Source organism: Heloderma suspectum, chromosome 5 (genome assembly GCF_057233095.1).
Source record: "Heloderma suspectum isolate Gila_16-S chromosome 5, 16-S_ref, whole genome shotgun sequence".
Lineage (NCBI taxonomy): Eukaryota > Metazoa > Chordata > Lepidosauria > Squamata > Helodermatidae > Heloderma > Heloderma suspectum.
This window is the reverse complement of record NC_139462.1, coordinates 168,049,648-168,068,624: the sequence shown is the minus strand read 5'-3', so window position 1 is coordinate 168,068,624 and position 18,977 is coordinate 168,049,648. Positions and strand designations below refer to the sequence as shown.

The 18,977-nt window shown below is 42.0% G+C and overlaps 1 protein-coding gene across 3 annotated transcripts in view; it reads left to right on the top strand.

Moving 5' to 3' along the window:
- RBMS3 (RNA binding motif single stranded interacting protein 3) overlaps positions 1 to 18,474 on the top strand; it is a 1,080,127-nt gene extending 1,061,653 nt beyond the window's left edge. For 2 of the 3 annotated variants that reach the window (XM_084858283.1, XM_084858282.1), the window contains 2 exons: positions 11,745 to 11,825; positions 13,703 to 13,834. In XM_084858283.1, the coding sequence (XP_084714409.1) occupies positions 11,745 to 11,825; positions 13,703 to 13,834 (213 nt within the window). Of the gene's footprint in view, positions 1 to 11,744; positions 11,826 to 13,702; positions 13,835 to 15,780 lie in introns of those variants that run through there. The other variant, XM_084858281.1, reaches the window with a different exon arrangement.
- Positions 18,475 to 18,977: the final 503 nt, after the last annotated feature.

Here is an 18,977-nt window from a genome sequence, read left to right as displayed (position 1 = left end):
TGGGCTGCAAAGTTGCTTCCAGGTGGAGGATTTCTTGAGTGTTAATGGACTTTACTAGTCTATATTACACTATAGGCTAACCAGATGAACAAAGATGGCACAGTTCAAATGAGGAATAGTGGAAAGATGATTGTGCCAGTTCTGTACAACATTTTCAGTATTTTGTACCTTTTTGCAATGCTGTCAGCAATGAAAGAATCTGCTGACTGGGCACAGCCTTAGATTTACTGGGAGGGAGCAAAACAGAAGGAGATAATACACACTCTTGAGTGTACAGTTGTGCTTTTCCTTCCTTCCTTTCTGATTTCACTAGGGATGGCGTGAATACCTGATTCCGTCCAGTAATCCGACAGAACCACCCCTGCGCACACCCCTGCACCCCCCTCTCCAAGCCCTTGCCCCTGCCCGCCCCCTGCCCATGTTCGGTGAATGGCCTGCATTCACCCCAGTGGCTTAGTCAAGCTCTGTGGTCACCATAGTTTGAGAAATAAAACAGTGATCGCAAAAGTGCTCACATTTGCGTATGTGGGAAAACGCGGATTTTTGCGAATGCACATATTCGCATGTGCACAAAAATATGCGTTTTCACACATGTACAAATATGTGCGTTTGCAAAAATGCACATTTTCACGAATCCACAAATATCATGAAATATGTGCATTTTGTGATGGCCATTTTATTTTTCAAAAAATGGTGACTGCAGAGCTCGACAAGGCCACCGGGGTGAGTTCAGGCTGTTCTCCAAGTGTGGGTGGGGCTCGAGTGTGGTTCAGGGACTGCGAGCAGGGGCAAGGGCTGGGTGGGCACCCGGTGAACCCGGACAGGGGTGGGTTCACACATCCCTAGATCTCACACTTATTTTTTTCTTCCCTAATCTAGGGAAATTTCAAGGTTTTTTTTTTTTTTAATCAGTAGATGTGCATTACTGGATTACTGTGGCTAAAACAAAGCTGTTAGCAATTAGTTCTGTTCTGTATAAGCAATGAGATATGATCATATACTAAAACAAATAGATGTGTATTTATGAGCCAGCTAATGCATTTAAAGTATCAGTTGCTAACAGGATGTCTGCTTCGCTTGGTAATGTTTTCATAGTGCAGCACTATGGCAGGATGCTTCCATAAGCACCTCAAGTTAGATTAATCTCCAGCAGTCTGCCCAGCCTACACAGGATTTAGGGTGTACGCTATGCATATTTAGACAGAAAAGAAGTCCTACAACTCCCAGCATGCCCTAGCCCGCATCGCTGCCTGAGGCATGCTGGGAGTTGTAGGATGCTTTTCTGTCTAAACTTGTATAGGATTGCACCTTTATAGAACCACAGGTCTAGGTCTCTTTCCCACACTGTTTTAAAGTAATGGGTGCCTTCATGTTGATCATTCCTGTATTTGACAATATGTGAAAGAATAATGTGAGAACTACAGTACTCTTCTCTGCCTCTGGGAGAAAGCCTATGCTGAACATTTTCCTTGGAGAAAAGACCTGTGTACTGTTAATTACTTCCTTAACAGATTCTCCCCAATCCTACAGAGATGCGTAGCTCCAGTGGTGCACAAAGTGGATTGTGCTGATGTAGCTACAGTGGCACCCTGTGGAATTCAAGTGGAGCAACTCTATTTATAGTCTTCCCGAATTCACAACAGGTGAATTCTGACTGCTATCCTCAGTCTTACAAACACCATAACCACCCTCCACCGACATCTTCATCCTCCAACAGCTTTCCATAATGTTCACTGCATCTGATGATGGCGGTGGTTGTCCAAGACACACAGCTTCACCAGTAGGGTGTTGTAACATATCAGCTATGCTTGTAATGTCAGATTAGGATGTTGATCTAGAGCCTGACTTTTCTCTTTTTGCTATTCATACACTCTGGTTGTAAGTTTGCATTGTATTAAATTACCTTTTCTGAGTCTTTTCCTCCAATCTAGTTTGTTCATAATTAAATATATGTGACAAAGTATAGATTTCTAGGCCATCACATTTTTATATTTGTCTAAGAAAGTCCACATAATTAAATGAACATAATCAAATATGTGTGACTGCTGATTTCAGTTGTATGATCAATTTCTATGTACGCAGCAGCAGTTGAATGAAGGTAATACAAAGATATCTTAAAGTAAATGTGTACACCATTTTTATTAAAATATTATCATTTTTAGCAGTATTTTGTGGCCTAGTTGACTATAATGACTAGTGCTGTGCCGAAAATTTATCCCACATTTTTTTCGACCATTCTCGAACAATTTGATAGAAAAGAAACTGCTTTTGAAAAGAACTTCGAAGGTGGAGAAATTCTCATGGGTTGGGTTTGGGGTTCTTGGGCTTACCTTAGGAGGTAGCATAAGTGTCCTGCCTGTCATTGTACAGTATCTCTGGGGCAGCCTGTAACCTCCTCACCTTCCTGAACTTCAGTTAAATCCATCATGAGGAAGACAGCATGAAGCAATTCCTCCCATGGGTCTTTTTTCAGTTCAGGAAGTGCAGGTGGCCTGGGAGGCTGCAGAGCAGCAGAAAGATGTGTAATAGGGAGAGAAAACACACACAGCGCTCTTGACCACCTCACAGTGATTAGGTGAGCTCAAAAATACCACCAAAAGAAATTCAAAATCCTGCCTCAAAAAAAGTGGAAGCCTCATCACATTTGATGCTGTTGCCATGTACAGAGGCAGTGCAATAAACCAAAACCTCTTAGGAAAAAAGAAGGAAGCTATGCGACAACCCCTGCCGGGTTATCTGTAAAAAACTGTTGGAGAATTCACCCCCCCCCCCAGGAGAAGTTCGGTGAAGTTGTCCCCCCAGTTTCTCTGCTCGCAAATAGGCTGGAGAATTGTAAGAGGCCATTTGTGCACAGCTCTAATAATGACATACCACAGATTCTCCTTCCTACTTTAAACTATTTAGTGGCGTTTCTGATTGTGCTTTCTTACTGGCACAGTAGGGCATCATTCTATATCATTTCAGTAAAAAAGATGTCCTAATAGATGCAGGTCATAGCTTAGATTTGCACTTTTTATAACTAAATAATTTCTAAAATTAAAATGACATGAGATTGACAGATCTGTATGGATCTTAGAGAGGATTCCCAAAATGGAGATACAAACACTGCAATCAATATGTATCTGGTTGTAGCACAACTGGTACTAAAGAAAAAAAATGGGTTTCCTCTGAATTTTTGGTAAGGCATACAGGACTCAAGGAAAGTCCTGTTCAAGGAAGAGAGTGGAACATGACTGTAGTTAAAACTTCAGAGTTAAGTTGTATCCAGCAGCAATGTGTTTTGCATCAGTTTCTCCAGCCATGCAGACACTTCCACATAGTGAGATTAGTGATGCAGTGTCTAGACTTGGATTTTAAGAGCTGGCATTAATACTACAGATCCAAAACTCCAAATTCATTAACACTATGACACAAAAATATGGGTTTCATCGTTGGCCATGAAACTATCAGGTGGCCCTAGCAAAGACAATTTCAGTTTTTATGTGATGGTTGCGTTTAGCAATAAATTGTATGTTCAAGCTTCCCAGTGCATTCAGATATCAGCAGGAATGTAGCTAACCTGGGTTGAGATAATTTGAGAGTTTGATAAAGGTTGAGAGAGTTTTACTTATACCACACAAAGCTCATACATGCACATCCTGTTAATGGTGATTTTTTTCATAACCTTTTCCAAACATATGTGAAACAGATTAATGTCGGGGTGGAAAAGAGAACAAATCCTTGTTGCTGAGGCAACCAGCAAATGCTTCCACACCCTGATGCAGTCACACATGGTTGACTAACTGAATCCACAGAATGGATTCAGTTCCACAGAATGTGGATGCTTATCTAAACTAGTGCTGTGATGCTGGACAACATATATATCCAGATATATATCTAGATGTACCTCAGAACATGGATGCCATCCATCCCACTCTGTGTCACTTTCAGTGAGGTGTATTCAACACTGTATTAAATTCATCTAGAAAATGCAGACTTGGCTTCAGCCATCCATGCTTCAGTTACCCTGGATTGGATTTAGGGATGGCATGAGCATCCGGTTGAGGCTCGAAGCCCTGCAAGAAGTTCCCAGTTCAGCCCCCTGGACACCATCTCATGGACCTGAGCTCTTGCCCGACTCACAGCATGCTGGGTCAGGCAAAAGCTCGGGTGCCCGCTCCCTCAGCAAGGAGAGGAGAAGAAAACCGCGCCTCTCCTCCTTCCCCCATCCTTGCTACAGTGGCAGTGGCGCAGGAGAGGCTGGTCATTTTCCATAAGTTTTCCTGGCCTTACAGAAAACAACCAGCTTATCCCTTGCCACCACTGCTGTAGCAGGTGGGGACCAAGGGAAGAAGGAGGCACTTATCCTCTTCTCCTTCACCACCTGCTGGAGGCCAGGGTGAGAGGCTGGGGGCTGGCCACCCAGGCCCTTTTTCCCTGTGCCGGCCCTTGACAGCCGGCGCGAGGATGGAGGGTGACGGTAGCACCCCAGCGCTCTCACCATGGGGTCCTCTAGAGAAGGCCAGGGTGAGAGGCTGAGGGCTGGCCACTATTGCCCTCCTTCCCCATGCCGGCCCAAGGAAGTGGGGCAGTTGCGCAGCTCGCGGGCAGGAGAGGCAAGCAAGGAAGCTCACCAAGCAGGCCCGGGCTGCACCATCCCTAATTGGATTATTGTGATACACTCTACATAGAATTGCCATTTTAGATAGTCTGGAACCTTTAGGGCACAGTCCTATCAATTACTCCCACAGTGATCAGAAGCCCCCTAACTCAGGGGCATACCATCATTCAGTGCAGAGTGGGGGAAGTGGCGGAGGTGATCTTTGCCTCCCCATCCTCCTACCTTGCAGATTTTGCTAGACAGGCTTTTTAGCCCATCTAGCAAGGGTGCTTTGAAAGGGGAGGGAAAGAGGCTGTAAGAAGCTCAGGATAACTCATATCCTGTCCTCTCCAGTCCCCTCCCTGCCCACTGGAACACCCCCTTTGTCCCCTCTCTGAAGTTGAATTTCCGACCTCGGAGAAGCAGCCAGGGTCGTTCTCTCTGCACCAGCTGCAAGGGGGTGGGAAAGGGGGTCAGATCTCTGATTCCCCCTTCCAAGATCGGAGCACCATCTCCGACCTTGGAAGGATTTTACGAGCAACTCTCCCAGGGACCATAGGATTGCTCTCTTAGTTGGTCCAAACTGTGGCGGCCAAAGCATGTAACTCTTTTATTAGCTGCATTGACTTCCTATTTGCTTCTGGGTTCAGTTCAAGGCACTGGGCCCAGTCTTTAAAGCCCTAAATGGCTTAGGAGAACCAGGTTACCTTAGGGAGCACTTGCTCCAATATAGACTTGCTTGGAAATTACAAATGATGTTAGAGGCTTTGCTCTTGTTGCCATCTCAGGCGCTTCAGGGACTGAGCACAAGAGGCAGGGCCTTTTCTGTGATGCTGCTATGACTCTGGAAAGCTCTCCCAATTAAAATTCATCAGGCGGCCTCCCTCGCTGTGTCTCTTTTGCCAAGAACTGGAGACGCGTTTATTTCAATGGGCTTTTAATGTGTAATCACCTAGTTTTATTACTGCCCCTGTTTCAATGTAGCGCATCTTTTGCCCTTGTTGCTGTGAGCTTGTTTGTGTTTGTGGGAAAGTGCATGCAATAGTACTGTGGTGAATGAAGAGTTCAGATTCGTAGGAGAGAGCCATCTGCCTCCCAGGGGCAGCATGGGAAAATGAACCCCTTGTTGTTGCTTTGTTACTGTTAAGATGGCTGGTTGTAGCCAGAGGCTCTTGGGCTCAATTGTGATTTATCCTCAAATAAAAGAAGGAGTTAATTCCTAAGAAGCTGTGTCGGTTCTTAGTGGAACAGAGCATACCACTGAATCACTATTACAGCAAGTGACAACAAGGACAAGCAAGAACCCTACCTGTCTTTCCTGAGAGAATTATATACAGTTTCAAATAGCAGAGGATAAAAGCTAACCTGCTGCAAGATTCCCTGCCATGAGGAGTAGATTTGACTTTTGTAGAAGGTTCTGAAACATTGTCCCGTTATATTGAATGATCTGAGCAGGTTTTGTTAGCAGAGGTGTGCTGGCTAAAGCTAAACAGAGGGCTATTTTCCTATCTTCACTGGGGAAACAAGGTTTTGTATTGCTGTCTGACTAGCTAGCTCCTGATTTTCCTGGAGATACCCCACCGGACACATTATTTCACACTCTGCAGCTGCATTTTGAGCTGAAGAAAAGTAAGCTGATTCACAGATTTCACTTTGTAGCAAGAAAGCAACTGTCTACGGAATCTGCAGCAGATTATGTGGCTTGTCTAAGGAATTTGGCAATTCTGCGAGTCTGCAACTTCTGTGCAGTAATGGATAACAGAACAATTGGTCTTTGGGGTCTCCAGGGAGGACTTGCATTCAGAGTTGTTTTCAGCAAACTATACAGCTGACCTCTCTTGGCCCAATGCCATGGAAATAGTGGAACTGCTTGAGACTACCAGGTTTAGTCTGCAGGTTTTTGTCCCTACAGGAATAGTTCATCTAAGGGAGAGCTCATCTCAGTCTGACGAAAGGACCAAATTTGTCACTCACATCTCCCTCATCAGTGCAACCATATCAGCACCAAGGACTTTACAGGAAAATGCAAGCCCACTACAACCCTCATTGCACCAGTATTTCCAGTGCGTCCACTGCTCGGGCAACCATCACTTACAGTCACGTTATTTCATAAACATTGTTTGCAACAACTGAAAGAAACGGGGACCCTTAACTAGGACATGCCCAAGGTGTGGGCCATCTCAGCAACATCAGGGTGGCCAGGGCACACTCCCCCACCCCCCTGGAGAACAGGATAAAGACATAGAACATTTTCTTTTTTTGATCCTCAAGAATGAGGCTTGCATGCCTTGCACAGCCCATCAGTGGAGCAACTGTACTGGATTGTGGTTCATATTAAGGGATTGCCAGAACACACAGTAGTGTCACAGGTGCTGTACCAGGCACACTCATCACACCTGCTCTTGTTGGCAGTAGATGCTCAATTTTTTTTCTTATACTGTGCACATAGTGCACTTACTGGAGAAACTACAGGTGGGTGTTTGCCTCAGAGGCCAGCTTCCACTACTCATCTCAAAAGGTGAGCTGCAGATTCTCCTAGGATGTTATGGGATTGGACATTTTAAATTGAATTGCTCTCCATGCGTTGTGAGATGTGGTTCTCCACTTGTGCATAAAGAATGAATTCATATGTGGTTAAGAGAAGGAGTTATTGAAGGGGTGGCAGATTCGCCTGGCTACTGAAGAAGGAACTACATCTACATTTTAAAAAGCTCGCTCAACTATATGCATTGAGAGAGGCAGTGATCAAGCAGTTAACAGCACTGTAGAATATATCATTTTCTTAGTGCCATTTAGTGAATGGGCAGCACCAAAAATCTGTATACTTAAGCAAGATGGCACGGTACAAATTTGTAGAGGCTATAAAGTCACTGTCAATTCAGGACTAGCTATTTCAAAATCTCAAGACTCATTCTTCATGTTGGCTGCCTGGAGAGCAACAGTTTCCTGAGTTGGACCTTCATTGGCTTATCAACAAGTAGCTACTGAAACACCTTTTCCTAAATACTTAACAATTAACACCCAAAGAGGGCTGTTTCACTGTAGGCACTTACCATAGCCACTAGCCAGTGCCCCAGTCATTTTTCAGTGTATTATGGATTAGTTGCTACCAGAGCTGCCAGCTGGTATATGCTCTTTGGATGACATCTTAGTGCAGAACAACTATCTACAAGTATTGGTTGTACTATGTTCATTGTTACTGCTTTTAGAAATTGGTTGTATTTTTACTTTTACTGATTATATTATTTGGTTTTATGATTATGTTTATGCCATTATGAGCACTTTTAGCTGAATAGTAGCATATAAATAAGTGAAGCTGATTATTATGATGATTAGTCATGTCGAACTATAGGCAACTAGAGTTGGATCAGGGCAAAAGTCTTGTTGTACAGTGCTATCAGGCAATAAAGCCAACACACAGTGCAGAAAAACAAGGAGCATTGACCAAGCTGCATTGGGGCTAAGGGCATGTGTTCTCTCTTATGTGTTTATTCACGCTCTCCCCCCCTGCTCTCTCTCTCTCTCTCTCTCTCTCTCTCTCTCACACACACACACACACACACACACACATTTCGAGTGAGGATAACTTGAAAGCTTCATTTGTCCACAGAACCACTGTCACATACCCAAATCTAATTGGCTCTATGGTGCCATGATATCGTCTTATTCTCTACATGATCCCTGATTGGTAAAGATTTAAAAGCAAAGAAGCTCTGTGGAAAACAACAACAACACACATGGTGCCTGACCAGTAGAAGATGGGAAACAATTGCTCCAAACTGGTGTGAAAGTATCCACAAAACTGTGGAAGGCTTCCTCTTGGGAAATCATAGAATCATAGAATAGTAGGGTTGGAAGGGGCCTACAAGGCCATCAGGTCCAACCCCCTGCTCCATGCAGGAATCCAAGTCAAAGCATCCCTGACAGATGGCTGTCCAGCCTCGTCTTGAATGCCTCCAGTGTGGGAGAGCCCACCACCTCCCTGGGGAATTGGTGCCATTGTCGTAGTGCTCTAACAGTCAGGAAGTTTTTCCTGATGTTTAGCCAGAATCTGGCTTCCTGTAGCTTGAGCCCATTATTCCGTGTCCTGCACTCTGGGATGATTGAGAAGAGATCCTGGCCTCCTCTCTGTGACAACCTTTCAAGTACTTGAAGAGGGCTGTCATATCTCCCCTCAGTCTTCTCTTCTCAAGGCTAAACATGCCCAGTTATTTCAGTCTCTCCTCATAAGGCTTTGTTTCCAGTCCCCTGATCATCTTAGTTGCCCTCCTCTGAACCCTCTCCAGCTTGTCTGCATCCTTCTTAAAGTGTGGTGCCCAGAACTGGACACAGTACTCCAGATGAGGCCTAACCAGTGCTGAGTAGAGGGGAACTAGTACTTCACGAGATTTGGAAGCTATACTTCTATTAAAGCAGCCCAAAATAGCATTGGCCTTTTTTGCAGCCACATCCACATCGCATTGTTGGTTCATATCCATCTTGTGATCTACAACAGTTCCAAGACCTTTCTCACTTGAAGTATTGTTGAGCCAAGCATCCCCCATCTTGTAGCTGTGCCCTTGGTTCCTTTTTCCTAGGTGCGAAGGTAAATGTTGCAGTGAAAATTGCAATTCAGACCAGTACTAGAACTACATTTTGTTGGTGGGCCTTTTCACACTGCCCCAACTGCACTAAATGGGAGCGGGGAAAGGGCTTATATAAACTGTTCCCACTTCTCATTCCAACTCTTGAAATGGTTCACTCTAAAGCTGAACAATTGTAAAACTTGTCCTGGCCTATCCGTGGAGCTGCCCCCTTCTAGACCACTGCAGTACTTCTGCATAGGATATGGTGCAGTGATTATTTCCTTTGCAGAGAGCTTTCTTCAAAGTCAAGGTATTATTGCCTGAATGGATTTCACTCTCAGTGTATCAAAATATTTATGTTGTTTTCTCTGCTTTTCTTTGTCACAATTTTGTGGTACTGTAGGTGTCTAAAAGCAAAGTGCTTCAAGGTTCATTTAGGAGCGGTATTTTAAGGCACATTTAAAATGAACAATAAAATAAAATACTTTCAGTGCTTCCTTTTTCAGCTGGTACATCCACTCTCTATTTTAATAGTTTTAAAATTCATCAAGCACCTTCTGCTCTTCTGTGCATCTTTGATGTTTCGCGGTGTTGGAGGTATATTTTTGTCAGTGAATAATACAGCTTGAACTGAGTAGTGGCAAAACAAAGCAATGTCTAGATGTGACAACTTAATACTGATAGGACATTGAAGGGTTTGAGCAATTTGTTGCCTTCAGCCAAATTCTTCTATAAGCAGTGGAGGAAAGGAATAATGCTGTAAGAGTGTCAGAAAAACACTCATAATTAAGGACATTTCTATAGCACTTGAGGGCAAGAGCTTTTCAGGAGGATTTCTAATGTTGATAGCTAAGAGGACTTCCTGGAAATTAAAAACAATTCATGCGTAGAAGAAAATCAAGTAAGCGGTACTGGATATAAAAGGGGAAACTCCGAGACATCTGTTCCCTTTCTCTATTTTGCTTTTCCAGCTATTTTTTCCCTTCAGGTCTCTAGAGACTTAATTGTTCTCATTTTAAATAGCTATAAGGTAGAATGGATGAAGACTGTCATGCTATGTATATACTTACATGAACATCAGTTCAGTTGAAATCAGTGAGACTTACTCCAAAGTAAGTGTGATTGGGAATGTGAAACCTAGCTGTAATCTTCAAACGACTTGCTTAGGAGGAATCACACTGGCTTCAGTTATGTTACTCATATGTGTGTCAGTCTCCTGCATTTTCGTCATGTACAGATATCAATGAGAAAAGACCCTTCAGGCTCAAAAAACAAAGTGGATGTTGCATTGTGTGCTTAGCACTTCTACACAGGGCTTCATCACATGGAGCTTTTGTCCTGTGATTGAGATTGCTCCTTCACGGAAGTTCACAGGCTCTGTACGTGACGCTGAGACCGTTGCCGTGACCCTCCTGCACTAAATGCCCTTTGTTCCGTTTTTAAATAGATCACAGAGAATGAGCTATCAAATTACCCCTGTTGTGTTCTGCTTCATTGTCCTCCATGTAAAGAGTTAAAGCGGCAAGAAGAGGAGCGAGATCAATGAAAGATAATGGAAGACTCAGATATGGGGAGAAGGAGGGGAAACGGGATGGGGGAAAAGGAAGCACATCAAAAAAGGAGTCGTCGTGATCCTGTATTTAAAATGGAAGCAGAAAGCCCCATTTTAAATGCAGGATTTTAGGCTGGTGCAGAAATGCCCACAGTCATGAATGCTTAACTATCTGAAGGCCAAACTAGATGTGACACTGAACGCATCACTTGCTTTTGCGTCTTTTAAACAAACAATTTATCGCAGGACCCGGGGGGGGGGGTACTGTGGTACATGGGAAGGAGGGTAAGCCTTTCCTCCCCTACCACAGTCCCAACAAAAATCCCGTACCCCCTCAGCTACTATTAAGCCCAGGAGGAAGTTTTGGTTGGTGCCAATAGGTGCTTCTTTCCTAATCCTAAGAGCCACCATGGGGTGGGTAGAGGCAATTTTCTTTGGGATTGGGAGTTGGGGATAGAAAAAGGTTAACCCCATCCCAGTGCAGTAATGATGTGTTTAGTGTCATGCCTAATTTCACCATTAGTTTGATAAGATTTTTAAAACCCTACACTATTCATACAGTAGTAGTCTATACTATTATCAATGAGTTTGATCCAAGCAACGTACAGCACTTCCAAACACTAATGATTTTCAGTTGGAAAGAAAGCAGCATGTGCTTAATTTTCCAGGTGAAATCAATGGAATTTAAAAGAGCTTAATGGGATTATGCCCGTTAAAGGAATTTCACATGGCTGTGTTTGTCATAGGGTAAAGACAGAATACAGTTGTGTGACATGGCATCTCAATTGTGTAAAATGGCCATTATAGGTTAGCCATGTGGAACTGAGGGGTTTTTTTTAATCATGTAAAATCAGCAGCACTTTTTTATAAAGGTAAAGTTACTCAGCAATATACTTAATAAGACACTACTTAATAAACAATTATCACTTCAACTGACATATTGGTATTGCTCAGTAGATTGGAAGTGCTAATGTTATATGAAATTGCTTGCTGAAATTAATTAGGTACAGTAGGGTAAGCAATTATATTTGCTTTTGCCTTATTCTAGTATATGACGGCTGCTGCACCTATGCAAGGGACCTACATTCCCCAGTACACTCCTGTGCCTCCAACAGCTGTCCCTCTTGAAGTAAGTCTACCTTACCTGTGCATGTACATGTAAAGTATGCCTTATTTTAACCTCCTTGGGGAAACAAAGATGGGATCACTCACTTATTTTTTTTATCTCCCTTTAGAGATAATATGCAAGTTTTGTTTTAGTTTTGGTTTTCATCAAAGACAAAAATGGAATATTCCATTGGGTAGTTTGTTCTTCCTGAAGTTAGGGGAGGGGGAGGGGGAGGGGGAGGGGGAGGGGGGAAGCAAAGGAACCAAAGTCAATCATCAGACTGCAAACACAAAGAGGTTCAAGAAGAGAAGACCATGAAAAAGGGGTTGATGCTCTCCTTAGCATAAGGCTTGTGCCATAAATGATTGCTGAAAGCCAAGAGCCACCAGAAATCATGAACTGAGCAAAGGAAACCTTCCTCTTGTATATGCAGACCTGGGGGATGCTGCACTGACTGAGTGCTTATTCATCCTCGATGAAGGATTTACTCCCTCCCTCCATGGGGCTGAGTCCTGCTGATGACAGCCTACTGAGTAAGTATGTCCTTGGCACTATAGACCACAAGCTACCCAGAAAGCTTCAGTTTGACCTCTGCTGATGTTCATCTTCATAAGGCCTGGACAAACAACAAGCAAACGGGAAAAAGAGGGACCCTTGAGGGAAAAAGAAAGGTGGTGTTCATTCTTAAATTCATATGTGTATTTTTGGTTCCTCACAGTTTCATCTTAACATGGACTCGATTATTGTGTCTTGACCTATGCTTCCTTTAGAGTAGATTTGCCATTTCTTGGATAGCTGAGGATGCTTTTTTCAAGAAGCTGTGTTGGCACATCTCCACTATAAATATTGGGGCCTTTTACATTTTTGCCTTCAAATATTGGTTCTCCTCAATAATCACTCCCATGCATTTGGATACATCACTACTATTTCATCCATCTTTTGAAATCTTTGCAGTACAGTGATTTTTAAAAATTCTCTATCATGTTTTGCTGTCACCGTTAACCAAAATACCCATTTTAAACACTCTTTGTTAAAGAGCACTATGCTACACTTTTTAAAGTTTTCTGATTCCGAAAACATAGTACTCCAGAAAGAACATATTTGAGTTTGGGAGGCTATTGCTTCTAGTTGTGCACACTGAAGTACAAATACAAAGTTATTGTAACCAGTAGTGTCCACCAGCCATTACTGAGACACAAATAGAAGAACAAAAATTAAAATGCTTTTGAGAACTATTGCATAAAATAATAAATTTGGTTTTCAAAATAGCAACACAAAAAACCCCCACCCTATTGTTACAGAATCTTTTTTCACCAAATGTTAAAGTATTACGTACAGTATTGTGTGTACAATTGCATGCACAATTTTTAAAACTACAGCAAATCACTACGTATTGCTGTAATTATCTTTGCATTACCTATACAGGAAATACTTTAAAAATACCCTTTCATCATTGTTCAAAGCATGATACAAAAACTGCACTTTGGTGTGTCACACCAACTTACCTGCTTGGTGGAGCTTGATTCTGATCTCACTGCAGTGAAGAAAGAACAACTGCACTGATCAATATTAAATCACCTGTGAGATCCAAATCAGGCCAGCCATGCATATGTGATAAACTAAAATAGTCCACAGTATGTGGATTTCAACACTACATTATAAGGAGAAAGCCTTCAGCAGACCTTTTATGCAAATCTGTAATCATCTCTTTTAAATGTGTAGCATTTCTGTCATATCAGCATGTGGCTTCTAATACACCTGACACTCAACAATATAAAGCAATGGTGCAGCTGCACAGAATCATGAGGCTGGTAAGATTATGCTGACTTTCTCCTCCTGTAAGCCATTGATATTATTAAAAACAGTAAGGCCCTTTGTGTTCCTGTTTGTTTCTTCAGGGTGTTGTTGCCGATACCTCTCCACAGACAGTAGCACCTTCATCACAGGAAGCCAGTGGTCAACAGCAACAGATGGCAGTGGAAACATCCAGTGAACATGCATCTGCATATTCGTACCAACAGTCAAAGTAAGTTGGTGATGTTCATTGATGTGGAAGTCTGGTACACCTTTCTCTTGAATATATATTAGGAGTTCCACTGCAATTCAAAGATACATTGACTTGACATCAGTATGTGTATAGATCGATCAGTAGTTAGTTTCAGTAGTTTCAAACTTTGAAAGTGCTTTACAGTCTGTGTTTGCCACCGCAACAACACTAAAAGGGAGGTGGCTGTTATTTCTATTTTATAGGCAGGTGCTGCAGTCCTATGTACACTTATTCCAGAGGTTAGCCCCACTGAATTCAATGAGACTTACTTCAGAGTAGACATGCACTGGACTGTGCTGAGGGAATTGACACTTAGACATGGCAATATTAAGAACCTAAGAAGAGCCCTACTGGATCAGTCCAAGGGTCCATCTAGTCCAGCATTCTGTTCATACAGTGGCCAACCAGCTGCCCACAGGAAACCCATAAGCAGGACACGAGTGCAACAGCACCCTCCTGCTCAGGTTGCCCAGCAACTGGTGTACATAGGCTCACTGCCTCTGGTAGTGGAGGTAGCACATAGCCATCAAAACTAATAGCCTTTTCCTCCAGGAATTTGTCTAACACCCTTTTAAAGCCATCTAAATTGGTGGCCATCACTACATCCTGTGGTAGCGAATTCCATAGTTTGACTATGCACTGTGTGAAGAATTATTCCTTTTATGTGCCCTGAATCTCCCACCATCAACTTCATAGGATGACCCCGGGTTCTAGTATTTTCAGAGAGGGAGAAAGGCCAAACAATGACAAATGCATGGTAGAGTTAAAGATCCCCCAGATCTAAGTCCAACTGTCTAGCCTGGTGTTTCCCATATGTCTGATAGCCAAGGCCACTATTTTTTCTGAATTAAAACTGGAAACACACTTCACTCTTACATCCAAGGAAGGCCTGAGATACTTGCCTCCTGTGTTTCTGTCTGAACCACTGATCTAAACATGTCTTCTTACTGGAAAGAGGTAAAACCAAAGCAGTGACTCATGCAAAGATGTAATAGGCAGCCTTGTTTGAGACAGGTAAGTCTCCTGCATCTCTGCACAGGGAATGATTGAATGATTACTGATATCTTGGATTCACAGGAGCATTTCATTATTTAATTAATTTATCTCTCATGGTACATTAGCAGTTCTCTCACAGCACAATACTCTTCCATAGAACATAGTTTGAGAATTACTGCTCCAGCCAATGTAAGACCAAGAAATCTTCCACCCTGGTCACACATTGGCCCATCAGTCCTTTCTTTCTGGCTGACCCAGGCAACCTTGTGGGATTCTGGGCACTCATAGCTGGAGACTTTAAAATGGTCATTGAGTAGAAATCAGGGCTATATCTATTGCTGGGGCAAAATTTCAATAGAAACACTTGTGGGAAAACCAGGAGCAGATTTTTGTGTGAAAGAACTTGTGAGGTCAGTTCTGGTATTAATCACAAACTCCTGGGCAAGTGATGTGCTCAAAGGCACCCTATTCATTAATTGTTAGCATACATTGCCCACCTGATCTAGTATTTTGCACTTTGCTCTGGTTGGTGGACCTCTGGGTTCTAGTAAAAAAAAAACCAAAGTACATCTTGCAAACCTGAAATTTGCTCACCCCTGTCTACAGTATTGTCTATACTACTAGGCAATCATGTCAGCTCCCATTTATTATCTCTAGAGCAAGGTGGACCAGTGGTCTAATAAGGTGTAAGCCAGCTTCCTATGTTCCCTGTGTGCTTTTAAAGTTCTTTCCTCCCCCTTTATTGGGTGTTATGCTCAAATCAGTTCAGAGGAAGATGCACATAATTAGAGATGTGTTTATAATGCATTCTCCCTAGGCTAAGTACATTTAATTTGGATACATTTTAAAGAAAAGTGTGTATTTTTAAAGGACAAGAGGCTGTTTCTAAGTTATTTTGACTTAATGGTTGCTTTAATTCAATTGTTTTTACAGACAATAAACAGGACTGAAAAATGTCGGTCTGAAAAGTTTGCCTTGAATGGAGAAACTTCATTGAACAAGAAGTTGGCTTCCAGTTTGCACAGGCGTCAACAGATTTTTTTTCATTTTCTACCTTACCCAACAAAAAACAAAACAGTGTTTCTATGTGCTGTGCAAATTGTTCAGTCATGTAGTCTGATAGTTTTATTTTTGCTATTTTTTTATTAAAGAAAAAACCCATGGCAAACACTGGGTTGATATTTCCTCTGAATGAACATTTGAAATTCAGAATTGACTTGGAAGTGTAGATAGATTTGTTTTTGTTTTCCAAAACAACAACAGAGAACCGATGATGTCAAGAGGGAGCAGCAAGCTGAGATGAAAACTCATGGTCTTCCTCAAGAATCCAGCTACTCTTTCCCCCCTTCTTGTTGAAATCAAGTGTGTCTTTCATTTTGGTTTGTTTGGGGTTTTTTTTAGAAATGTTTAGGTAAGGTTTATCTTGAATCTTAATTGCCTTAATTTTAAGGACGTCAAAGGCTCTCAAGGCAAGCTGTCAACGTCTGGGTAGAAGAAAGGAGAATGAAATCAAACTTACACCAGTATCAACTGGTGCTAAAGTTCAACAGACTGAATTTTTAGGGTGAACAAAAAAATATAAACTGTATAGTTTAGCATAAAATGATTTTTTCTTCTTTTGAAGAAAACCTGTTGATAAAGAAACTGTGGCAACTTCAAGAATTGAAAAAAAATGTGGAGACTTTTATGAACTTTCTTGGTGTTGACAGAGAAGAATCTAGAAGGCTAAAGTGTTTTACAATAAAATTATTGAACTGGGGGGGAATCAACTTGCATTTTAAGGAATGCAGGATTTTTTTCTTGCAGAATGGAGATTTTTTTTAATTTACAAAACGTGATCGCTGGCAAAAGCATTAGTGCTTTTTATCTGCAGTCTTTTTTATGAGCTTTAAAAAGTTTTTAGTCTGCTTTGCTTGTCACATTGCAAACACCTAGCTTAAAAGCATTGGGAAAAAAATGTAAGTAGATAGGAGCTTATGGTCAAAAAAGTGCAAAAAAAGCAATAGCTAGAAGAAATTGTTGACAATTTCTGTAGTCTTTCCTAGTTGTGAACAAATGCAGCCTATGGATGGCCTATTTTATACCAAAGATGAAATGACACCCTACCGCAGTCCAGAAGATAGAGGGTTTTTTTGTTATTTCTTTCGTTTAAAAAAAAAAAAATCTTTATTTGACCTACATGGCCGGACCAGTTCTTATCTTTGTGTTTGTTTAAACTATCTTCCACTGGTATTTTACATCCTACATACTTAGGCTTCTAATGGAAAGTTCTGAGTAGTTGGTACTACTTAGCAGCGCTTAGCAGAATTTCACAGCATGAGGAAGATATGGGTTGCCAGCTATTCTACCCAGGTGCATTTTAACTTTGCTGAGCTTGTCTGCTGCATTGTCTGATTTCTTTTGTACTTAAACTACAGTCTTCCTTTTTCATAGCATCCCACAGGTTCATTTCCTCCCCTCTCCCTGTGTCATCTTCCAGTGTTCAGAGCCAGCCATCATCATTTTGCATTTTGGTGGTGTGGTCAAGTCACTTAGAACTTAGAAGATGTCACTGAAAGTAGGTGATCAATGTTTTCATTTAACTCTCCCATGCAAGAAGAAAGTTAAAGATGGCTCATGTTAGTTCTTTCATGCAAGCATGAAGTTAATAATCACTTTATACTAACTGGCTTTCTGTTGTCTTAATGTGTTTGCTGACAATCACTAATTAGTTTGATTAGGCAAAAGACAATAACCAGTAAATTGAATCAGTGCAAACTTATTTTTAAAAGATAAAAGAATATATGTAATTTATATACGGAGGATCTAAGAAAATATCATATTTTCCCCCCAAACAGAGGGAAGGGTGTCATGCAGTGACAATTTGGGGAAGGCACCTCCAAATTTTGCCAGTCTCCCAGCAATGTATGGGGAAAGTTTTGAAAGCATGCATTCCATTCATTTCCAAATTCCTTGTTCTCTACTAGTTCCCCCAAATTTATAAGTGGCACAATTCACTGATAAAATCTTCCGTGCATGTACTTTTTAAATGAACGGGAGTTAAGCATGAACATGAGTGTGCCCATGGAACTTGGACAGGTTCCTAGAGGCTTCAGCTTTAGCTTCAAAATTAGAACTGCTATTGATGAATAAGTCAATGAAGTATATATATTTTTTCTCTATAGCAGGCAGAAAGATCTAGCAAAGGAAGCACTTAAAAAGGAATAGACCAAATGATTTGTCCTCCATCAGGAAAAAAAAGATGAAGGATTCACTGCAATGACTGTTACGTATTCAAAACAGGGTAACCATATTGAAAAGTGAAAATATAATATAAAAATAATAAAGCAGGTTTCCTTTGGATCAACCAGATTCAGCTGCCCCCAGTTGTAAAATTAAGGATGCAATCCCCTAAATATGACTTCCACACAAGCCCCAGTGAAGTGAAATATGGTTTGTATAAGAGCACTGTCAGAGGGCTGCGCAGAGTCCATGGTTACTTTAAGTGACTTTTAGAAGAATTGCGTATTTTTTTAAGAATACTAAAAAAAAAAAATCCTTATTTTTAATGTAGTATCTCGTGTTTGGTGGAGATGGGGTTGGGTTACCCAAACAAATGGCTGCTAAATATGCAACATTAAACCACACAAAAAAGAAAAGGAAGTAGGATATTATCTGTATGGATGTGCGAACCCACCCCCGTCCGGGTTCTCCAGGAGCCTGCCCAGCCCCTGCCCCCACTCACTGGTCTCACATGGGACTGCGCTTGAGCCCCTCCCATGCTTGGTGAACAGCCCGCACTCACCCCAGTGGCCTCGTCAAGCTCCACAGTTGCCATTTTTTGAAAAATAAAATGGTGATCACAAAAATGTGCATAGTTGTGTATGCACAAAAAATGTGCATTTTTGTGACTGCACATATTTGCGTATGCATGGAGCTTGATGAGGCTGCCAGGGTGAGTCCGAGTCACTTGCCGAGTGCAGGCGAGGAGTGAGTGGGGGCAGGGGCTCGGTGAGCAGGGCTTGGGGATGCGGGCAGAGGGGGTTCTACCAGATTCCTACGCCATCCCTAGTCACCTAGTCAACTGGCAAAGACAAGACAACCTGGTTATTTGAGATTCTAAAAGCACATGTAGTTTCAACATATGTGCT